Genomic DNA, 23387 nt, shown 5'->3' with positions numbered 1-23387 from the left:
TTGGACTCGACTCTCATTTGCTCAACTCTCAAAAGCTACGTTGATTGAGTAGTGTTTCGCACCCACGGCTTGTGTCTTCTTCACAGCGAAGGGACACAAGCGACACTGTAAATATGATAAATTTGATAAACCAATAATTTTTCCAACAATATGATATATCCAACTTATGACCAACAATATCCCGTTCAAACATTGCACTATTCCAGAACACGTGGGTTGTCGCCTCTTTTTTGTCTACCTTCCTTCCTCGACCTATACTTTCCAGCGAATAAACCCTAGCTCCGCGATCGGAAAGCTCGAGGTCAATTAACACCGGCTTGAGAAGAAAAAAATTCAGTTTACTGGATAAATAACTAGATTAGCCTCTAAACTCACTATTATCGGCAGTATCATTACACAAATCACATTCACTTTATACACCACATTGTTTTCCCCTCGTTCAACGCTGGACCCAGATCTCGACACGCGCGGTGTTCATATTTATCTGAGAGCCATCGCTCGAAACCCGCGCGTAGCCACCAAACAATCCACGTCAACCTCTTTTCCAATTTTTCCACACCACCACGTATGAGTGCTTCAGGGGTTGATATCGGCGACACCGACGCGATTCGACACCGGGGCCACCCGGAAACCGTCCCGGCGCACCTGGAGGTCGTCAGCGACGCCAAGTACGACGCCGACCTCGGCAAGAAGGCCGCGTTCGACCAGCGCCAACAGTTCGGCGAGGGTATGGCCCAGCTCGAGCGCTGGTTGGCGCCATTGGCGCTCACGGCGCTTGCCCTCGGGGTGCGGTTGTACCGCATCTCCGCCAACGACGGTGTCGTCTGGGACGAAGCCCATTTCGGCAAGTTTGGCTCCTACTACTTGCGCCACGAGTTCTACCACGACGTCCACCCGCCGTTGGGGAAGATGTTGATTGGGTTGTCGGGGTACCTTGCCGGCTACAACGGGTCGTGGGACTTCCCTTCGGGCACCAAATACCCCGAATACATTGACTACACCAAGATGAGAGTGTTCCAGGCGGTGTTCTCGACCCTCATGACCCCGTTCGCTTACTACACTTGTAAGGAAATCGGGTTCTCGGTGTGGGCGACATGGTTGTTCTCGCTCATGGTGGCGTTGGAACAGGTCTACGTCACCCTCGGTAAGTTTATTCTTTTGGACTCGATGCTTTTGTTTTTCACCGTCACCACGGTGTTCTGTTTCACCCGCTTCAACAACTTCAACAACGCCAAAGAAGAATTCGGCCGCAAGTGGTGGAAGTGGTTGCTTTTGACCGGGGTCTCCATCGGTTGCGTCACCTCGGTGAAGATGGTGGGTCTCTTCGTCACGTCGTTGGTCGGTATTTACACCATGGTCGACTTGTGGACAAAGTTGTTCGACAGAAAAGTGTCGTGGTCGAAATACACTGGCCACTGGATCGCCCGTGTCATTGGGCTTATCGTCGTCCCCATTCTGATCTTTGTGCTCTCGTTCAAGGTGCACTTTGACTTGTTGTACAAGCTGGGTACCGGTGACGCCAACATGTCGTCGCTTTTCCAAGCCAACCTCGTGGGTCTGGACATTTCCGGCGGTGCTCGTGACGTCACCATGGGCCACTCGGTGGTCACGTTGAAGAACATGGGCTTGGGCGGTGGCTTGTTGCACTCGCACGTGCAAACCTACCCTGAAGGTTCCAACCAACAACAAGTGACCACTTACTCTCACAAGGACGCTAACAACCACTGGGTCTTCCAAAGAGTCCGTGGCCAAGAAGCCTACGACGTCGCCAAGACCAACGAAACCGAATACATCACCGATGGGATGATGGTGCGGATCATGCACCCCAACACCGGCAGAAACTTGCACACTCACCACGTCAACGCTCCCGTCACCAAGAACCACTGGGAAGTCGCCTGTTACGGTAACTTGACCATTGGTGACGAAAAGGACCACTGGGTCATCGAAGTTATGGAACAATTGTCGGACGAGGACAAGGAAGTGATCCACCCCTTGACCACCACCTTCCGCATCAAGTCGCCTGTGCTTGGGTGCTACTTGGGTGTCACCGGTAAGTCGTTGCCCGCGTGGGGTTTCCGTCAAGGTGAAGTTGTTTGCTACAAGAACTCGTTCAAGAAGGACAAGCGTACCTGGTGGAACGTCGAAAACAACAAGAACGACATTTTGCCTCCTCCCCCCGACAACTTCACTTGGCCCAAGACCAAGTTCTACAAGGATTTCGTCCAACTTAACTTGGCGATGATGGCCACTAACAACGCGTTAGTACCCGACTCCGACAAGCAGGACGATTTGGCCTCGAAGTGGTGGGAATGGCCCACTTTGCACGCGGGTATCCGTATGTGCTCTTGGGCCGACTCCTCCGTCAAGTACTACATGATGTCGTCGCCTGCCACCACCTGGACCTCGACGGTCGGGGTGTTGGTGTTTGCCGGTATGACCCTTTACTACTTGCTCAGATGGCAACGTCAAATCGATGACTTCCCTGCTTCCAACCCCAGCAAGCTCAAGAAGTTCGTTATGGGGGGGATCTACCCGATGTTCGGGTGGGGGTTGCACTTCACTCCCTTCGTCATCATGGGCAGAGTCACTTACTTCCATCACTATGCGCCTGCGCTTTACTTTGCCATGTTGGTGTTGACCTACGAAATTGAAGTCGTCGCCGACAACATCAGAAACAAGGCCGTGTACAAGGCGTGGTTCGTCATCTGGTACGCGTTGGTCATCGGGTTCTTCATCTACTTGTCGCCGATCTCCTTCGGGATGGAAGGCTCCAAGGAGAACTACAAGTACCTTGATGTGTTGCCCTCCTGGAAGGTCGGTAACGACAACTACCGCTAATCCCGTTGTAATTGTGTAGATATTATTCGAGAAATATAAACGTTTAAGAAAATACTCCGAGATCGGACTTTGAGTCACTTAAGTCACTCTAGATCGTCAACATATATTTTTTTATCACCTTCAATAGCTCCCGCTCTGGGGAGTGACTTTTACGGCTCCGGCATAATGCGTGAACAATCTCATTCAAATTGATCGGAGTGCGCGCGCTTACTAACCCCACCCCCATGCTTCGCTCAATCCCGCTTCGAGGCCTACTAGCCGCCCGTGGCCTCCCCTTGACGGCTAACGTCGCCCGTGCCAGTGTCCGTTATAATGGTACCAAGACATTTACCAAGCTGACGCTCCCCGCCGATGACTTCGCGAAGACAAAGCTCGTTCACGGTACCACTAATCTCACCATTGCCATCACTCCCAGAGCGCGTGACAAGCTTTACAAAATCGCCAATGACGACAAAAATGCCGAAACTGCTTTGAAGATCGACGTTGAATCCGGTGGATGTCACGGGTTCCAGTACAATTTGGACTTGGCCACTCTTTCCGATGTTTTGAAGGAAGACAGCGATATGCTTGTATTTAAGCGTACTGATGGCGACAAAGGCGACTACGGCGTGGCTCAGCTCGTTCTCAACGAAGCCAGTTTGGAAATCTTACAGGAGCTGAAGATCGACTATACTAAGGAGTTGATTGGTTCTCAGTTCAAAGTTGTTGACTCACCATATACCTCCACCGAGTGTGGCTGTGGGGCTTCTTTTGATTTTGACTTTGATAAATTGGAAAAGGCTCGCCAAGAGAGAGGTGAGGCCTAAGCGGTCTGTTGATGTTTGTTGTTAGCATATAGTAATTTAACCTTCTTGTACGTAAAGAATCGTTATGACGTATTTATTGTATTTACTCTATAGCCTTGCATTCATATCTATCGTCTGTAATAATATCTTATAACCTTCACCTGAAGGCGAATAAGAAAAAGTACATCAGGGAACATTACCCATGAATCGTTGAAGTCACACCTTGTCCACGCAAGGATTTTGCCTGTCTTTGGCTCACATGACGAGTGAGAGAAGTTAAGTTTTAAGACTTCTCAATGTACTATATAACTTAAACACACCGTCTGAGCAAGTATCGCTTTATAGTGAGCAATGAGAGACGATCTAAACGAAAATGTGACGTTGGACCATAATCATACCAGCAACATTTAGGTAAATTTTCCAGATCATCCGGTATGGTGTAATGGCTATCACGGTTCGCTTTCACCGAGCAAATCAGGGTTCGATTCCCTGTACCGGAGTTACTTTTTGATAATTTTGTCAGATTTGCATGACAAGTACAGTATCCATTTTTTTATTTTTACATTTACTTAGACGTCGAGCTATCGTCGAGTTCGACCGAATCTCATGGACGGATCGCTTCCTCACTACGCAAATCTCATAATCAAGAAAGGCCCTTTCATATCTAACATATCATAAAACAAAAATTACAACGCTTTAATTGCATCAATGGTTTGCTCAGCAAAGTACCGCACGTCAAAGTCTTTGTCCTTCAGCAACTTCTCCAACTTGGGAGCAATATCAGTGCTGATCAAACGCGTGACTTCCTCGCGGTTGGCAGGATTAGCTGCTAACAGCTCCACCACCACCTTGTACAGCTTAGCAACATTGAAGCGGATGTTGGCAACAACGTCGTCGTAAAGGTTATTTATGAATGGCAAGCACTGCTGCACGATCACGTCTTGATTGACGACTTGAACTAACGCAGTGATGGCAAAAAGACAGGTAATACGGATAATGAATTTGGAGTAATCGATGCCGCCTTCTTCGACGTCTTCACCCGAGGTCGATTGCCCGTCGGGATTGGTAATTCGCAGAATGATATGCGAGGTGGCCCATTCCGAACCAAAAATGGCAGTGAGCTCCTTCAAGTTGTTGACAGCGGCGTCTCTGATCGCAAACACCGGGTCCCACAACCACAGCATGCACAATGCCAACAACTCATCATTGAAGAACAGTTCCCCCAATTGGTGGGCCAACTTGGGGATGTATTCGATGATAGCAAGACGCACCCGCCACTTGTGATCCTGGGCAAGCTCAGTAATTGCCGGTAACAAGTTTGTCAGCAACAAGTTGATGCCGATGGTGTCGTTAACCACCAGCAAGTTCAGAATGATGTTAAGACGCACATCGGGGAAGTCATCGCGCAACATCGTCAAGAAAAGAGGCAATAACCGATCGATTGTCAGTTGTTTCTCCAAAATTGGTGAGAGCCCAGTGATGGTCAGAGCAAGCAGAGCTCTGACGTTTTCTTGAGGGTCTTGAGAAAGCTCAGTGACCACAGGGATGATTTTTGAAAGAATGGTAGCTTTGGTGGCAGGGAAAGTGGTCAAGAGCTGACAGAAATCCGGCAACTGCTTGGCAATAGCTTTACGGACCTCACCTTCGTGGTCATCCATGAGGTCAATAAACGGCTCGATCAACTGAGTCAACTCAGGTTCCGAGTGAGTAAAGTTTTCCGCAATCTTCGAGAAACGGTCGGCAGCAGTGTATCTTACCCGCCACGATTCGTCCTTGCACAATTTGAGTGCCAGTTGAAGGAACTCGCCATTGTAGGTGAAGTCACCGATGTGACGGAAGAATTCGAGGATGGCGATAAGCACATCGACACCAAGGAACTTAACCGAGTCCTGGTCATCGTGGATAATGTGTTGGAACATTTTCGAGATCGCTTCCCACGAGTCTGACTCAACGGCGCTGTCAGCCTTCGAGAGCAAGTTGATTAACTCCGGCAAGTGCAGCGCTGCCAGCCGACGAACCATAGGGTACTCGTCACCCACGAGCTTGAGGTATAGGTTGAGGAATTCGATGCGTTGAGCGGGGGCAATCTTGTCGATCACCAGTTTGTAAAGACCACACAGCGCCACTTTTTTGGAGAACCAGTTACCTTGACTCAATTGGGTAATCAAGGGCAAAAATATCTTTTGGAGGTCTTCGTTGGGAAGCTGGGTGCTGATCTTGTTGAGGGCGTCGATCGCCTTATCGCGGACGATAGGCTCCTCCATCAGCGCCAAGATGGTGAGGATCAGAATGAGGGGCTTACAGTTTTCCGTGCCGCCGATGTAGGGGACCATATCCCCGAGCTTCTCCGCCAACACGGCAAAAACCTCTTCCTCGTCGTCTTGGGCGACTTCGTTCAAAAACGGTAACAACTCCTTGACGGTGCGTTCGGGCCCAAGGGCAATGGCAATTGTGTCCACCTTCTGCATGGCTTCCACACGGTTCAGCACGTCGTCGTGCTTGAGTTCGTCCATTAATAACGCCAATGGGTACAAATCATCGCCGTAGTTGTCCATATTGGTGTTGGAGTGGGGCTGGCAATCGAGTGTTTTTTTTGGTCGAGCGTCGGGCACGTGACGCGGAGTAGGACAGACAAATCCCACACACGACGAAGGGCGACTGCCAACACGCAGCCAGCTCGGAAAATCGTAATGGAAAATCCGTATAGACTTGTCTTTACTGAAGGATAAATTTTAACTTTGTCATTTGTGAAATAAATTGATGACAAATCACACTAAGTCATGGCCAATCACGAATCAAACGCCTTTAAAATCGCCCAAACTAATTGAGGGTGGCATTTTTGGCTCTTTAGTGTACGGAGTTTTTAATGGTAGCGGGTGCCAACCCCTGAGCGCTGCGTAAATGACAAATCACCATTTTCGCGTCTCACGAAACCGAGCCGCAGAGAGCACTCTTGAGAGAACTTTTGAAGTGGTGGAGCTTACAAATCAAATTACTTTAATGATGCATCGCCTGCTGTATTTATTTGTAAATACTCATTCAAGAATAACAAGGGGATCATATTAACACAATAACGTCAACGGTCGTGTGCCACGTAGATGAGGGGCGAACTTTAAGTGAGCGTGGAAAAACGATTGCTGTCTCGTAAACCGTAAGCCTAAATATATATTAAGTGATAAAACACGATTTACTTCTAAGTTCACGTATAAACAGCTCTGGATGTTTACCATTGATCTTCCGCAAATTTGGATAGCTTTGTCGGTTGAACTGTTGCCATTTCCAACTCAATGGTAACGACGAGTCGTTGGAATCAGGTAAAATCCACAATTCTCGGATTCGTGACGGTTTAACAAACTCAATGGGAACTCGATTTGACTTGCAGGAGATCTCCAAGTACTCCACCAGCTGAGGCAATATCACTGCGTGCTCAATGACTTCCTCCACTTTGAGTACGAAGTTTGTAATCGACGATCTCGACAAATCCAAAGGTTGATGATAGTGGTGGTAATGCAATATCAAAGTTTCAAGGGTTTGAGGAAAGATGAAGTAACTGGGCGAGCAAGGACCATGGAGAATCAATCGTAGGCGAGTAGTTTCAGGATGGTAGTTGATTGCAACTCTCCCTGAGTGAACCTGCTTCAGATACTTGGAGATGGCAATCGTGCCTGATTTGGCCCGGTTTCCAATTTTAACTTCTCGTAGAGACATCATGTTGTCATAGTCTAATTTTTCAACCAGTTCTTGTACCACAATACTCTCTACCTTTTCACCGTTAATTCGAAGTGATGTCAATTTAGGACAATCAGCATTTATCTCTTTCAAGTTAGGAGACAGCACTGTCAAGGATTGAAGTTGAGTCAAATGTGATATAGGAGGCAAAAAACTCATTTGATTTCCTTCAAGTTTCAAAGTTCGAGTAGACATGGGTACGCTGACCTTTTTGACTCGATTGTTTCGTAGGTCGATCATACGAATTTTCGGTGCTTCGATAACAGCAATTTCAAGCTCACTATCTGTGTATGTAAGCAGCCGAAGATTCATAAACTCATAAAAAGTCGGAATGCTTGAGGGACCCTTGGTGATATGAAGCAGAGTCAAGTTTATCGGATAATGAAACCCATATAAAGGTGAATCCCATTTCAAGCTTTCAAGCTCCGGTGGGAAATTAACCTCGGTGTTCCCTATAATATTCAATCTTTTTATCGATGAAGGAATTGTCAGCAGAAACGCAAAATCAGAACTGATAGAATAGATTTTGGTTCCATTCACTGACAACAATTCATCAAGAACTTCATCTTCCAAACCTAAGCTTGAACCAACTCCATTGAAAACATGCACTTCATTTATGTTAGCAGGGAAAGCATCATAAAACGTATTGATGGTCACCACGTGCACTGTGGGAATAGTAACCACCTGAGTAACCACTTCAGCAGACACATTATCGAAGGTTGCCAGTTTAAGTTGAGGGAATCGCTCAGGAGTAACTCCACATGAGTCTTTGATATTTGCGAGTTTTAAATCATAAACCTTGGGACAAGATGAAATCATATTTAAATGACAAACGTCAGAGACCTCAAGTTGTCTTACCTGTGGCGGTAACATGACCTCGAGAAGATCACTATAATTTGAATTAATTGTTACCAGTCGTAATTGGTAGAATCCACTTATGTCAACTTGTGTACTTGGCCATTGAACTTGAATATTTAGTCGCCACACGTTGAATGGAATCGTGTTTATTGGGCCTGCTTCATGATACCAATCTAATCGGATTTCAAATGGAATTCCCCAACGCACACAGGTATACTTTAATAACAAATTATCACTGGAAAATGATTTCAGCTTATCACATTCAACATATACCTTTATATGGAGAAAGTGCTTTCGAAATTGTTCGAGGCGATATAGTTGGTCCATAATATCATCGTCAACTTTTAACGACAACTCGATCGGAGTCAGGGCCACCAATTTATAAACAACCCATGCATCAGGATCTTGAGAAAGCCCCTGAACCAACTTGAGGAGCGTATCAGGGTCTAACGATCTGAGATTATGTGTCCAACCTCGTGGTGGCATTCGATGGTAATTTCAAGGGATATTTGCACGGAAAGTAATTATATCGATGTCTGTTCTGCTTCGTATTGCATAGCAGCCTTGGGCTGGTATACACCCCCACAGCTGGCTTTTAAGTTCAACAAAAAAGGGGGGTGTCTGACAGAAGCTTAAAATAGACGACAAGCGTTAATAAGGTTTGAGGAATAGCCGTTCGAGCAACGCAGAGTTGATAAGCAGATCACAATAGAACAGTTTCGTCACATCATACTGAAGTCAATCATTCATTCAACAATCGCTTATCTTTGGAGTTCCACAAAATTTCCATCAATGGCATAGTCTTTGTTGACTAGCAACGAATCGGGTCGACCTTCCCTCGACAGCCATCGCTATCGTGTTTGGATAATCACATACCTCAACGGAATTAGGTTCCCAAACTAGGTATTAGAGGTGTACCCCCGAAACCATCTGATTGATTTGTGTTGGTGGTGGTTGCCAATGTATACTTCCGACGATCACAAAAGCATAATATGTGGCGAGATCACTGTGGCGACAGTAATTTTTGAAACACGTTACGTCACCAAATTTGGTTACTGTAATTGAAAGTGGTTTTCAAGTAATTGTTTTCCCCATTGATTTTGTTTGTTAGCCTGTTCGCTTAGTAGCTACCGACACTGCCTCGCCGGAAACCTACGATACACCGAATTGTGCGCGACGTGTTTTTCCAGCGATATACCATGCAATTCGGGTTACTCCTATGGGGCTGGCTTGTGGCCACGGTATTTGCCGGACTTGATGTGGACACCCTCCGCAAGGTTGCCAATTCGGGTGGCAGCGGTGTCATTGAGCTCACTGACGAAAACTGGGAGCCGGTGCTTGAAGGGCCGCGGGACTACACCGCCATTCTCATGATGACAACGAGACTGACTCAGGTCAATTGCGTGTTGTGTAACGAGATGAGACCCTACTACGACGTCATTTCCCTGTCCTACCGCCTGGAATTCCCGCTGGGGCTTCCAGAAGACGCTTCTCAACCGGAAGTGTTCTTTTTCGCCGCCGACTTTGTCAACTGCAAGACGTTATTCCAGAAGTTACAGCTTTCGCTGATCCCTAAGTTCTACTCGTTACTGGCTCAGGACAAGGCCTCAAACTGGATGAAGGACATGGAAGAATACGCCATCATGGGCGAGGACCAACAGCATGACTTGCACAAGTGGGTGGAGAAGCAACTGGGAGTTGACTTCTCATTGCACATCCCTAAGGACTACTCGCAGGTCATCACCAACGTCGTATTGGTTGCGGCGGTGACCATTGCCCTCTACAAAATCTACAACCGTTATGGTGCGGTGTGGGCGGCGTCGTGGATCTGGAGCGGTCTTTCCATTATTGCTGTGTTGATGTTCACCACCGGGTACATGTTCACCAAGATTAGAAACGTGCCGTACGTTCGGGAACACTCCCTGGGCCACAAGGATTACATCTTGTCGGGCCAATCGCAAATGCAATTGGGTGCTGAAACCCAAATTGTGTCGCTCATCTACGGGTTGTTGACGCTTTTGGTGGTGTTGTTGATCAAGGGTGTCCCCACTGTGACCAACCCTGCGGCCAATTTGATTGGTGTCGCCGTGGTGCTGGTGCTCATCTTTGTGGTGTACAGCATGTTGTTGTCGGTGTTTGGTATGAAGGGGTTGGGGTACCCGTACAAGTTTCTCCAATTGATTTAGATGGAGCAGGTACTGCTGATTATGTTCGCCTCCGTAACAAATGATATATATATTACAATGACAAAAATATTATGAAGTTTGGCAGTTTCCCTGCGCATGATGGGATTTCATGGCTCAAAGATGTGATAAATGAATCCACGAAAACACTCTTCGGAGATCAAGTTGCTTAACACGACACGCAAACCTTCATGGAATTTAGATTATTTTTGTGGTTTCGTCTCAATTATGTTGGTCCGCAATATATCAAGTTGAGTTGTATCTTCGTCAGTGAATAGGAAGATGTCATCCAGTGTACGGACCAGAAGGGAAATGAAAAGCGTCTCTTCGACGAAGAAAGAGCTTGTCCATGATTAAATTCGAAATCAAACACTGATGAATGGTAGTTATCCGCAAAAAGAACAGATGCATCTAGCCCCCCGCTCAATATCCAATCGTTACTGAATCAAGCTCAAGGCAGTTACACTTGTAGGCTGAGAACGAACGACGATATGCGTAACATTGTGCCCGGATTTGTGTAACGCTGTCGTCCGTATTTCAAATTTAGACTGATTGTCCAACCTTATCGTAAAAGGTAAAGCCAACATCAACACTGGAAAGCTGGGTTTGTCTGGTGGAGGATCATCCAACTCCTTGAAAAGATAACCTCAACAATTGCCAGGCAAAAGTTCTCCTGGATTCTAATTTCATAATGGACAGTTGTTGGAGGTCAGTCATATAAATTAGGTCCAAGATTGTTCACAAATCAATAATCATTATCTTCACGAATTTAGGATTTTCATTCTCATTGATGAAGTTTCGGTTGAGCGTGATTGCGACAATTGAAAGTATAATAGCCTTTCAAGTATGATAAGTTTGCTGCCGATACTCACCTAAGCAGTATCATGGATGATATCAATTGGAATTGACAGAAACCAGGCGTTATAAGTCAATTTAGTATCACTTGCAAAGCGATCGCAACGCGCAACAGGGAGGTGATTAAAAACTGGGACGGTTGCGTAAATGTGAGATTGAAAATGAAAATTACAGAATATCAAAAAAAAAAAAAAATATACTGATCCTTATATCAAGGTGGCGTCATATTACAAGACTTCGTTTTGATTTGCGATGGAGCAGCATCCTTGGTGCAACCTCAATAGTTAACGCATTCCTCGCTATGAAATCACTACACCAAATAATTACACCAAATGACTACACCAAATGACTACACCGTACACGTGCACCGTACAAACCCCATTTGTTGCTCAATCAGTAGACGGGCGTGCCAATAATTTAGCATTACTTTTGCCTTCATCTTTTTCATTACAGATTAGGCGCCATCAAACCTCCCCCGTTTACGCGTTTACTGACACGTCTTCCCGCGCTCATCTTTCGCACTGAGCCTCCGCGTTTAGTGATTCCCACCGCGTCACTCCCCAAGCACACCCAAAGAAGAGGCTATGGCCGCCGACTCCCACGACAATCCCGGACCGATTGGTCGGTCTCGGGAGGTTCCTCAGCGGAGGCATCGTCCTGCGCCCGAACCACCGGCTGCAAATGGCCAGCTGGCACCGAAGCGACAACCCTGGGCAAGACAGTACCGGCGTTCTACCACCATCACCAGACTGCGACGATTGTCACCGGAAAAGGTATCCTTACGAGCTCTGACGCAGACTCCCCCTCATGGACGCATTGTACGTCGCAGTGATGTTGCTCGTTTGTTGGAACAGGCGAAGCAGGCTCAACAACAACAACAGCAGCAGCAACAGCGGCCGCTTCTGTCGCTGGCTCCGGTCCAACCGTCACCATTGCACCAGCAACAGGACAACTACGACTCCGAGTTTTCTATTACTCCCGCCCTGATTGTGGCAGGGCTGCGATCTCGGGAACAAGGGCAATCACTGCCGCTTCACCACCGTCTGCGACCACCTAATGCACGGGTACCAACTCCCGCTAAGGAGAAAGTGGTTGCACTGCCGATACCTGAAGAGGATGACCTCTACCTGTCTCCCCGTCGTGGTATTGAGAATAACAACGACGAGCCGTTGAATTTCCCACCCCCATCTCCGCCGGCGAGATCACCACCCAAGCTTGCGACGCGACCTCCTGGTGGTAAGCGCCACTCATCCCTTGATCTTGGTCCCATTCCCCTGATACGGCCTGCTGAGGAATTACCAAAGGTGAGAATCCCCGAACTGCTACGACAGAGCGAACTTGCTCCGCCAAAACCGGCCAAGGCTCCAGAACCTCTGTTACCAAAAGTATCGGTGACCAACGAGAGATCAAACTACAATTTCAATTTCCCTCCAGCCGAAACTGTACACCACTCAAACGGATCATCGAAGCCAACGCAGAGAGATACGGTTAGCCCCGAAAAACATGAACCCTCGGACAATCTTGCATCAAATGGCTTAGCGAGTTCCACCATACCTCCGATTCATAAGCCTATTCGAAGACCAGTGACAATTGAAACCATTCCCGATTATAGTCAAAATCGACCATCAAATCGTTTGGGGTACGCGGAACAACCCAAGAAGAGTGAAGCTATGGTAGCAGCTGCCAAAGTACAAAAGAAACTGTTTTTCGAACTGTTAGATATTGACAACCACAAGCTGTCGCCAGTTTCGGAGATGACTTTCAGCAACCATAGGTACACATCTACTAAGCCTCCTGCTGGACAGGATAGGGATCATCTGCCGGGAATAACGCATTTGCCTTCGTCGGACGATCTTTCTCCCATCAAGCAACGTATTGACGACGTGTTGCATCGCGCCAAAAGCAGTCTTTATACGAAGACCGATGAATTGAAAACGAATAATTTGAATTCGTCAAATTATCCGGTGCTGATTGAACGGGTGAAACTTCCTCGAGATCTGAGACCACTGAGGTTTGATTTCGACCGCTTGACGTCGAGGCCTAGGCCGGAATCAAGAGAAGCCACAAGCGTGAAAAGAGATTTATACTCTCGGAGAAACCCTCCGTATGTTACGCCATCCAAAATGGCTTTACCATCTCAAGACCGTACTCATGACAGAACTCACGAGCGTACCTACCCCACTGCATTGAGGCCTACTCCAGTGAAATCAAGACTTCGCGACTATGATGACTATACTTTGACCAAACCTTCAAACTCAGAATCCAGAGGGAAGGAAGCACCCTCAAAATTAGCTCCATTGATTGAAATGTCATCCAAATCTGGTCGGCGTTCAAGATTGGCGGAGCCCACTCGTTCACCAGTTACCCGATTTAACGAGTCCAGATTCACCGACGTTGATGATCAGTTTGTTAGACCCAAACCGAAGGCTTATGAATTCAAAGATGATTTTGGTGGTGAACGTTCGATAGGACGCAAACGAGCTGGAACAGATATCCACTCCGGAACCAAAACCCAGCAGAGGAAAGATTATCCTTCAATCAATGGGGAGGTCAGGGAGAATTCATCTGAAGTTACTCGTGTCACAGTGGGATTCGATAATATCGATCAAGTGATGGAAGGGCTGTCTCGCACTGCCAATGTCAGGGAGATTACTCCAAAAGAAGACACTCTTAAAAGACAAGATGCGTCGAAGTTGAACAACGTGCCGAAGGAAACGCCTTCTCGAAACTCTAAGGGAAGAGAATATTTGGTTCAGAAGCTCTTTGAAGATAAAGGGTTATCTCCAATGCCACCCGTATCTCAGACGCTGGGCGATAATTCTAATTCTAAAACTCGGGATGTCGATATTACAAGGGATCGCCACCCCGCCGTTGACACCAGCAACAAACGTCGGAGATCTCCATCGGTGGAGCATCCCCGCAAACGGCGGAAAGTCCCCATTGACATGTCTATAGTACAAGCGATTGTCGACCAACAACCGCAACGAGGGCTTTTTGGCTGGTGTTTGGAAAAGGTTGGGTTTTACGAACCGTTGCCACGTTACACAGCGAAGCAGATTGAGTTTTTCCTCAGATTCGGTCAATACGGACACAGGCTGGAGATCAGGCAGAATCCGTTAGTCCGCGAGACCTACGGGGTGACGCCGGAGATGATAGACGAAATTGCCCGCCACTTTGAGCGGCGGGGGCTCCCAGCGTTTACCAGCCCGCAATGAAGATAATGAAGATGAAATGCCAGACCATCTCTAGGTGATGGTTTGGCTAACCATGTACGACTTGATGATGTAATATATATTTCGTTTCCGTATTGCCGTGTAATGAATTGTACTTTTCCAGAATGCCAGGTGTATGTAAGGGATATGCTGAAGTAGATTTCATGAGTCTAGCTTGTCCAAGCGCTTCTCCACTTTTGCCAATGTCTTCGATGCCAATTTTATTCTTTTCCGAATAGCTTTGATCCGCATTAACATCTGCTGCACCCGAGCTTCAGGGACAGCGGTGGCGTCGACCTGCTGACTCAACTGGTTGAGGTGGGCCTCGATCAGATCAAGACGCGTAAGAAGGATGAGCTGCGACTTGTTGAGCGACTCGAAGTTGTCGTTGAGATTGTCCAACCCTCCGCTGAGGAGCGAGTGGGCAATGACCTCGATCAAGTGGAGATCCATCCCATGTGATCTGTATATATGGTAGTGATATTGATCTTAGTGCGAGGGTCAGATCAAACTGTTTTGGGCCGATTGCGACCCTCTAGACAAAAACGGTAGTGCCAACATGAAGCGATGAAAAACCCGAATATTATCATCGAAAAGGGTTTACCGTCACATGAAAGAAACGACGTTTGAAAAATCAATATTACAAAACACGAGATATTCTTCACGAGTTTTAGGTTTCGTATACTTTAGTGATTTAAGAATGGTAGAATGATTCTGAAGAGTTTTTGGTCTATACTCTTATCGTGCAGACCATTACTAAAGGTTTGTCGTCGAGATGGGTACGGGATTGTCATGCGTAGGAGGTGCCCGCCTTTAGACCCGCCCCCACACCCCTGGATTCTTCTTCTGCGCGCACGGTGATGACTCAAGCCGACCTTATTCCCGGATGCGAATAAGCTTCACTACGCGTCAGGCCATGCCTCCGACCCCGCATTATCCTCTTGGCTTCCTAGAGACTTTCCCTTCAACACTCTCAGTCTTATTCTGTCAAATATCATCAGCAAAAGCACCGCTCTGTTTTGCGGTGGTGATCATAGTTTTCCCCTCGCTCGCACTTCTCACACCCTTAATTGTTCCCCACCAATTCGCCAAGGTCGCACCGATCCGACGCCTCCCTAAGACCACCCACACCCAATACACACTCCCCATAGAGGACAACACCCCACCCTTGGTTTACCTTCACTTATTAAACTGGTGGGACATATTGATACTGTTCTCTTCATATATTTACCCCCACCACAAAAACACACACGGTCAAACACGTCCCGCTCTCCTCCATTAATTCAGTGGCGAGCCGCACCTCAGTTGTCCCCGCCTGCTCCCGGTTACTTGCTTCGACGCACCAACCCGCACCACAAAAAATCTCGACCCTAAAGGGCGGACGACTTGTGTTGGATGGCATACAACTATAACAACTACCGGCACAACTCGATCGGAGGCAATTGGCAGTTGCCCCCGCCGCAAGGGTATCCCGACAATACCCAGGACAAGCCGGGGCAGCCGTCCCAGGCGCCGGGGTTCCGCAACCCGTGGTTCTCCCAGCCAGTGCAAGGCCTGCCCCATGGCAGCCCCCAGACCAGCTCCAACGGCATGCTGCCCACCGTTTTAGGGCTGCCCAACTTGTCCCACTCGCCTACGAAGTCGATCCCGCTCCTCAGCCACCTGCTGTCGCTGAAACGGCTCCTGTTCGCAAACCAGCTTCCCACAACCTACGAGTACGACCAGGACGTCGCCCGATTGTCTCAAAACGCCCCTGCTTTCATCCACCCCCCGATACGGGCAGGAAATCCGTTTAACCAGAGTCAGTACTATACCAACCAAGACGTCCAGCTCCATAATGACCGCCGCATGCTGACAGCGGCGATCCCCGATCATATCGCCTTCCAATACCAACAACAACAACAGCAAGGGTATCCGGCACCGCCGCCTCCAGCCCCGGGAGCCGTTCCTCAGCCGCCAGCGGCCCAGTCGCAGCTGTTGTTCAATCAACAGCAAATGAACCGGCGCCTGCTGATCGCAGTGGGGGGTTATTTCCAGGACCGCCGCAACTTGGGCCTGGGCCTGTACCAGCCTCATTTGCCGCCGACATCGCCAGGATCTCCAGGAACTGCTCGCGCCGGGGTGCGCCAACTGCTGATTGTTGCCTTCCAGCAATACCAACAGCAACAGCAGCAACGCCGCCACACCACCCGGCGCAAGCCAGCGCCGCGTGCGGTGAAAGTGTACTCCAAGCTTGACTTAAAGCCCCGCATCCACTGTCAACCCCAATATCGCCGGGCCCTGGCTACCGGCCACTACATCTCGCCCGTGAACGCGTTACTGGTGTATCTCACCGAGCTGTATCTGATTTGCCAACCGCGCAAGTTCCAATACAATAAGCTGACCAACCCTAAACGAGTGCTCACGAAACCGCTGGAGCCTAAGTTTAATAATGGCTATGATAATGAGGACAGTGACTACATCTTGTACGTGAACGACGTGCTTGGTGCTGAGGAAGGCCGCAAGTACATCGTATTGGATCTTTTGGGTCTGGGTACCTTTGGTCAGGTCGTCAAATGCCAGAACTTGGCCAATCAACTGATTGTGGCGGTGAAAATCATCAAGCTGAAGCCGGCATATATGAACCAGAGTCTTACTGAAGTGAAACTTCTTGAGTTCCTCAATGTTCACTCCGATGGCCACTACTTTATCCGCATTCTCGACACATTCATGCACAAGGAGCATCTTTGTCTTGTGTTTGAACAGCTTGCTCTGAATCTTTACGAGCTAATCAAGCAGAACCAGTTCCAGGGGCTCAACATGAAACTCGTAAAGCTTCTCACTCGCCAGTTGCTTGAAGCAATGGCTCAGTTGAAGGGATTCCAGATAATACATTGCGATCTAAAACCGGAGAATATTCTATTGTGCAAGCCCGACAAACCCGACATTAAGGTGATTGATTTCGGTCTGGCCTGCTATACCCGCCAGACAATCTACACCTACATTCAGCTGCGATTCTATCGCCTGCCCGAGGTTATCCTTGGGCTACATTACACCGAGGCCATTGACATGTGGTCGTTAGGTTGCATTGTTGGTGAGCTTTTCTTGGGGCTTCCAATGTTCCCCGGCACCCTGGAGTACAATCAAATCTGGAAGATCGTTGACATTTTGGGCAACCCGCCGCGCCACATGATCGAAGTGGGTCGTAACCTGATGAACTTCTTCACCAAACTGGGTATTGACTCCGACGGCAAGCCGGTGTATCGCATCAAGACCTATGATGAATACCTCAATTTCTTACGTCAACAAAAGGGGAAGGAAGACGCCCTTAAAAAGGAACAGCCCAACAAGAACTATTTCAAGCAGCGGACCTTGAAAGACATCATTCTTCATTACAAGATGCCGCTGAAGAAGATGACCCTGAGCATGATCGAAAAGGAAACGGAAGAACGCATGCTACTTATTGACTTTCTCACTAAAGTACTCAATCTCAACCCGGTGGAACGGCTCACTCCCCAGGAAGCTTTGAAGCACCCCTTCGTCAACGAGGCCGCCCGCGAGTGATCTCGCCTTGCATTAATACACTATAGAGTTTTTCGAATATTGCCGCTTCATGGGCATCAAATTTTACCTTGCGTGCTAGTGCTTAACTCGTCAGTATATAATATGGTGGCTAGCATCGATTAATACAAAGCAATCTGACAGCACTTGTAGTCATTAGATTTTATATACACCAGCATCCGTCGAGAGTGCGCGCCGCACGATGGACCTTCCCGTGGTCAATGACGTTATCTCTGTGTACGACACCTCGCAGGTGCCGACGCTCGATGAGGATGTTCGTCACCACTTGATCCAGTTTGGCGAGCCAGAGGTTGTTGCTGGTGAGACGATTGGCGACCGGCGAGACCGGCTCATTGCCAAGGCGCAGGAACTCGATTACCACTTTGTCGATGGCGATGTGGTGATGGCTGACGAAGAAGAAGATGCCGAAGAGGAAGATTACTATACCCCGGGTAATAAACTGCTTGTGGATGTGCGCAATCGAATTTTACAGCTGTCTCTCCCCCAGGCTAAGGTTAGAGTGGAACGAGAGTACGCTCATTACCAACAGGAGACGACCCATCCAGTACAACTACTCAAATTCCGAAGATCACTTACCAGCCACCTAAAGTCATTAGCCATTGCTGGAACTGCTTCAATAACGGGTAATACGCGGGCTATTTCTGTCACTCGCTACCTGCCATCGAATGAACTTATTGCTTGTGGCCTGTGGAACGGTTGCGTCTATATCATGGACCCACAAAACTTACAAGTGAAACACCAATCGGTACCTGGTCACCATAGCGAGAAAGTAAGCGGGCTTCTGTGGCTTGACTCTCAGCGATTAATCACAGGGGGCGGTGAAGGCAAATTGAATTTGTGGAAAGTGGGTGAGGAATACTTACACCCACTGACGACCATTGAAGCTCATGAAAACCGAATCACTAAAGTAGTGGTTCACCCCCATATCAAGGAGTATGTGATGCTGGCGTCAAGTGATCACACTTGGAAGCTCTTTGATATTACCAAACAAGAAGAACTCTGTGCATTTGAGGGTCACTCACGTGAAGTGTACGGTCTTGGTTGTCACCCTGATGGGTCAGTGGTGGCTCTGGGTGGTCTAGACGGGATTACTAGGTGGTGGGACTTACGCAGTGGTCGTAACATTATTACCGTACATGGTCATGCGTCTGGCGTCTACTCACTTGATTTCTCGCCATTTAATAGTCTTGTGGCCACGGCTAGTGGAGATGGCACCGTCAAGATATGGGATATGAGGCGATTAGATGCTAAGAACCAAGAATTGGCAACTATCCCCGCCCACACTAAACTCGTTAGTGACGTCAAGTGGTATTATGGTAAGCTTCCTAAGCCGCAAACGTTTACGGATGAGAATGACGAAAACCCCACCACATTCTCTGCTGAGGGTAAGTTTTTAGTTAGTGGTTCTTACGATTGGACGGTGGGCGTCCACAATGCTGATCTGTGGATTAAAGTCGCTAGCTTAGAAGGTCACACCGACAAGGTGATGTCGGTGGATATTGCTACTGATGGTGGAAAGCTTATTCTGGCGGGCTGGGATCGCACCATAAAGATGTGGCAGGTGGACTGAAAAAGCGTGGCTGGTTTGTACTATTACAAAAGAAACGTACGTTATAAAGATTCTATTCATCCTTGCGGGGGTGGTCTTTTTTATCATTGGTGTCGGTTAAACGATCGTCTTCATTAGCGTCCTCGTTTAAGCGGTCGTCTTCATGGTCGGAGTCATCGTCGCCCAACTCGAAGAGAGTATTGTCATTGGACCGACGGGTCGATGACAGTTCCAATGGCGCCAGAGTACCCAAGGTGGCAGCATCTTCGAACGGGTTCTCCTCCTCCGTCTTCTTGTGGGCAGGAGCTTGGTCGTGAGGCAAATCGAGCAGATCGTTGCGGAGGTTGCGGTTTGCATCACCACCCGCTTCGTCATCGGAGTGACTCATAAGCGATAAATCGTCCAATTCGAATTCGTGGCCTCTTTGGTAGTTTCCGTTTTCGTCTTCTTCAGGGTCGTCGGCAGACAACTGTTGCGAGATCGCCAACATGTATGAAGTTTCCGTCGGTCTCCACAACCAGGCCACCCCCAAGAACACGATGAAGAACACCACCGACGGCCAGAAGTCGTAAATGAAGAAGGTACCCTTCCAGTGTTCTTCCATCAACTCGGTGCTCAGCATCAGCAAGAAGATGAACAGCGACAACACCAACCCGGCGAACGTCAACACCACCAGGAAGAACACAATGCGGAACAAGTTTTCGTAGAGGTGCAACTTGATCACTTGGCGCTGCTCTTGCAAGCCCTTGATGGTATTTCTAATCGACACAAGAATGAAGAAGTAGTAAATAGTCATGGTAATTGCAATGGGAATGTACGCAAACAAACCCCAAATACCGCCAAGATTGTTGTCCTCGATGTCGGTAGTCCGCGAAATCGACATGATCGAACCGCTGTAGTAGGTACCAATAAGGTAGACCATCAGCGCCACAAAGTTAGCGCCAGCGAGAATCTTGCACCGAAGCATGATTTTCTTAGGTAACTTAGGCACCACGACCCCGTAGCCCATAGCGATAAGCAAAAGGATATAGAAGGTACCGGAAATCTTGATGGCGTTGAGAAACAGCAAAAAAATCATGTAAAAGATGTTGAACCCCGAAGTGGTCTTTCTGGTGCTGTTGAGCAAGTCGTAGTACAGCCATTCGACAATCGAGTCAAACGTCAAGAACCCCAACATCGCGAGCAAGTAGCGTTGCAACGGCAAGATCTGGTTTTGCTTCCGCTTCTTAAAGAATTGGAAGCCAAACAACGCAAGGGCGACCAAGTAGAGAATTGACATGATCCCGTACGCGGGCAACTTGGGCACTTCCGACGCACTCAAGTAGCCAAACGCGTTCTGGAACAGCACCTCGCCCGAGTACTTGCGCTGGTAGATCAGCACCGTGCTCACGCAGTAGTACCCGGTTTTGGAGACATTGTACTCGAGGTTGGCCTTACCCAAGTGATTGAGCTGACCGGTCATGATCGTCAGGGTGTGGTTGCCTCCCTGGTACATGAAGTTGCCCTTTTGCTCTTCGGTACACACCCCCTTTTCAATCATGTCCTTGTTGCACAAATAATGGCGCTTGCCGTCGACCTCGATCCCGATGTGTTCCAAGTCACGGTATTCGAAGATGATATACAGCACGTCGATGTCGGGGACAGGTCGGGGCTCCTCGCCCTCTTTATACTTCTTGTTTTCGTACTGGTTGATTTGGAGCTCGACGCTGGGCTGGTGGCTCCCGCCCCAGTCGTCCTTGGAGTAGATCCCGGCACACACCTGCGACTTCTTGTAGTTGAAGCCGACGGTGTTAGCCGCGGCCGCCAGGATGAGCGCACACAACGGTATCAGCCACTTCATTGATCGTCGTTCGCTATATGGCTCCGGATATAAGGGTAACCGCTGGCAAATATGCGCGCACCCACAGCGAGGGCTAGCGGCAGTCCGGAGCATGGCGACACCCCATTGCAGGTTAATGGAGGAAGAAAGGGAAAAGTCATAGGGAGGGGGGTGATTTTACAAGGGTGACTATTGCATAGTGGTAGTTATTTTTCTTAGTAGGTGTTTGGTAGTGACGAAACTACCACCGCATATTGATTTGGCTGCCATTACCGATCGCGGGTACTCGGGGTTTCGCCAAGGCCTCTTCTCCGGGCTAACAAATCCCGGATAGTAGGGATTCCCTTTCCACAACCAATATGTTTTTGAAATAACTGAAGATCTCAAAAAGTGGGGCTCTGAGTGGTGATGCTTCTTTTTTCTTTTCATCCCCTCCAGATGATGTCAGTGAGGCATTAATAAGGAACACCGAAGTGACGGGTACAAAAGCGGTAACTGATGCACGACTTAGCTGACCGGCGTTTGAAGTGGCAGCCAAATGAAAATTGCACCACCAAATAATTTGATGATAACTCTGAAGCCAGCTGATAATTGGTCTATATGGTTTGATCAGCCCATATACGCCATCATTCAGCTCAAACATTGATAGAGATAAAGAAAGTTGAAATTCTTGTAATGGAGATCATGAGGTAAATTCGAGCTTTTTCCTAGAGTCGAGATGGTAAGCATCTCTTGTATCCTCATCAATTCTTAAATTTCCAATTCTGTGATTATGGGGATGCGTTATCAGATCGCAGCGCACTCATCTCATCGCCATGCCGTTGTTCGAAGTCAAGGGATGGAACGTCAACGCTACCAAGGTGGTTGAAGACACGGGGGCTTCCAAGTCGTTGAAAAAGAAGGAAAAGCGGGAGAAGCGCCGGCGGGAAAGGGAGGAAGCTACCGGAACTTCTCGCCTGAAAAAGTCTAAAGTGGAAGCTGAAGAGGATGGGACCACCGCTGATGCCGCCACCGATGACAATGAAACACAACTGGAGACCAAACCACTGAAGAAACTGAAGAAAGCTAAGGATTCCGATGAGTCTGCTTCGACTCAGGCTCCGGCGCCGGCTCCAGCTAAGCTCACCCCGCTCCAGCAAAAGATGCTTGCGAAGCTTTCCGGGTCCCGTTTTCGGTGGATCAACGAACAGCTCTACACCACGACTTCCGAGGCCGCTCTTGACCTTATAACCAAACAACCTGAGCTCTTTGAAGAGTACCACACTGGTTTCAGAGAACAAGTGAAGCTGTGGCCCGAGAACCCCGTGGAAGTGTTTGTCAACCAAGTGAAGCTGCGGGCGAAGAAGCCCGTCAATGCTCCCGGTGGGCTTCCCGGAATGGCGAATAAGGAAGTCGTGATTGCCGACATGGGGTGTGGCGAGGCTCAGCTTGCTCAGGATGTGGCGAAGTTCGTCAGACAACAGAAGGGGAAGCGGAGAACCAATATCACCGTCCACTCATTTGACTTGAAGAAGCAAAATAAATACATCACCGTGGCCGATATCAAGAACGTGCCTCTTGAAGACGAGCTGTGTTCGATCGTGGTGTTTTCTCTTGCCCTCATGGGTACCAATTTCCTTGATTTCATCAACGAAGCCCACCGTATTCTTGCTCCTCGAGGCGAATTGTGGATTGCCGAGATCAAGTCGAGATTCGCCGACGACAACGGCGACGAATTTGTCGAAGCGTTGAAGCACCAGGGCTTCTTCCACAAGCACACTGATAACGACAATAAGATGTTCACCAGGTTTGAGTTCTTTAAGCCGTCAGCGGATATCGTGGCTGAAAGGGAAGCAAGATTACAGCGGAAGAAGAAATTTATCGAGAGGGAACTGGACAAGGAAGAATTTGACAAGAAACGCCAGCAGAGACCGGAAGGGGAGTGGTTGCTCAAGCCGTGTATCTACAAGCGGCGGTAGACGAAACTAGAACCTAATTTCACGCAAGACTCACGTAATA

At 48.3% G+C, this 23387-nt stretch overlaps 11 protein-coding genes across 11 annotated transcripts; 7 read left to right on the top strand and 4 right to left on the bottom strand. All coding sequences in view use genetic code 12, as the record gives it.

Moving 5' to 3' along the window:
• Positions 1–567: 567 nt before the first annotated feature.
• Positions 568–2838, top strand: PMT2 (dolichyl-phosphate-mannose-protein mannosyltransferase; the record flags this gene model as incomplete). The annotated part of the gene is made up of 1 exon (XM_034157146.1): positions 568–2838. One exon carries the CDS (start codon positions 568–570, stop codon positions 2836–2838), a length of 2271 nt encoding a protein of 756 aa, XP_034014748.1.
• Positions 2839–3062: 224 nt separating this feature from the next.
• On the top strand, positions 3063–3644 carry ISA2 (Isa2p; the record flags this gene model as incomplete). The annotated part of the gene is made up of 1 exon (XM_034157135.1): positions 3063–3644. One exon carries the CDS (start codon positions 3063–3065, stop codon positions 3642–3644), a length of 582 nt encoding a protein of 193 aa, XP_034014747.1.
• Positions 3645–4309: 665 nt separating this feature from the next.
• Positions 4310–6178, bottom strand: TPD3 (protein phosphatase 2A structural subunit; the record flags this gene model as incomplete). The annotated part of the gene is made up of 1 exon (XM_034157124.1): positions 4310–6178. The coding sequence occupies one exon, from the start codon at positions 6176–6178 to the stop codon at positions 4310–4312; it is 1869 nt and encodes a 622-aa protein (XP_034014746.1).
• A 613-nt stretch (positions 6179–6791) lies between these two features.
• On the bottom strand, positions 6792–8171 carry DIURU_000426 (uncharacterized protein; the record flags this gene model as incomplete). The annotated part of the gene is made up of 1 exon (XM_034157113.1): positions 6792–8171. One exon carries the CDS (start codon positions 8169–8171, stop codon positions 6792–6794), a length of 1380 nt encoding a protein of 459 aa, XP_034014745.1.
• A 1238-nt stretch (positions 8172–9409) lies between these two features.
• DIURU_000425 (dolichyl-diphosphooligosaccharide--protein glycotransferase) lies at positions 9410–10396 on the top strand (the record flags this gene model as incomplete). The annotated part of the gene is made up of 1 exon (XM_034157102.1): positions 9410–10396. One exon carries the CDS (start codon positions 9410–9412, stop codon positions 10394–10396), a length of 987 nt encoding a protein of 328 aa, XP_034014744.1.
• A 1436-nt stretch (positions 10397–11832) lies between these two features.
• On the top strand, positions 11833–14463 carry DIURU_000424 (uncharacterized protein; the record flags this gene model as incomplete). Its single annotated transcript, XM_034157091.1, has 1 exon — positions 11833–14463. One exon carries the CDS (start codon positions 11833–11835, stop codon positions 14461–14463), a length of 2631 nt encoding a protein of 876 aa, XP_034014743.1.
• Positions 14464–14622: 159 nt separating this feature from the next.
• DIURU_000423 (uncharacterized protein) lies at positions 14623–14913 on the bottom strand (the record flags this gene model as incomplete). Its single annotated transcript, XM_034157080.1, has 1 exon — positions 14623–14913. One exon carries the CDS (start codon positions 14911–14913, stop codon positions 14623–14625), a length of 291 nt encoding a protein of 96 aa, XP_034014742.1.
• Positions 14914–15855: 942 nt separating this feature from the next.
• Positions 15856–18003, top strand: YAK1 (serine/threonine protein kinase; the record flags this gene model as incomplete). Its single annotated transcript, XM_034157069.1, has 1 exon — positions 15856–18003. The coding sequence occupies one exon, from the start codon at positions 15856–15858 to the stop codon at positions 18001–18003; it is 2148 nt and encodes a 715-aa protein (XP_034014741.1).
• Positions 18004–18202: 199 nt separating this feature from the next.
• DIURU_000421 (U4/U6-U5 snRNP complex subunit) lies at positions 18203–19591 on the top strand (the record flags this gene model as incomplete). Its single annotated transcript, XM_034157058.1, has 1 exon — positions 18203–19591. One exon carries the CDS (start codon positions 18203–18205, stop codon positions 19589–19591), a length of 1389 nt encoding a protein of 462 aa, XP_034014740.1.
• Positions 19592–19643: 52 nt separating this feature from the next.
• On the bottom strand, positions 19644–21410 carry DIURU_000420 (uncharacterized protein; the record flags this gene model as incomplete). The annotated part of the gene is made up of 1 exon (XM_034157047.1): positions 19644–21410. One exon carries the CDS (start codon positions 21408–21410, stop codon positions 19644–19646), a length of 1767 nt encoding a protein of 588 aa, XP_034014739.1.
• Positions 21411–22204: 794 nt separating this feature from the next.
• RRP8 (25S rRNA (adenine645-N1)-methyltransferase) lies at positions 22205–23347 on the top strand (the record flags this gene model as incomplete). The annotated part of the gene is made up of 1 exon (XM_034157035.1): positions 22205–23347. The coding sequence occupies one exon, from the start codon at positions 22205–22207 to the stop codon at positions 23345–23347; it is 1143 nt and encodes a 380-aa protein (XP_034014738.1).
• Between the last annotated feature and the right edge of the window lie 40 nt (positions 23348–23387).

Source organism: Diutina rugosa (genome assembly GCF_008704595.1).
Source record: "Diutina rugosa strain CBS 613 chromosome Unknown scaffold16_size293850, whole genome shotgun sequence".
NCBI lineage: Eukaryota > Fungi > Ascomycota > Pichiomycetes > Serinales > Debaryomycetaceae > Diutina > Diutina rugosa.
This window is presented reverse-complemented; position numbering and strand designations above follow the sequence as displayed.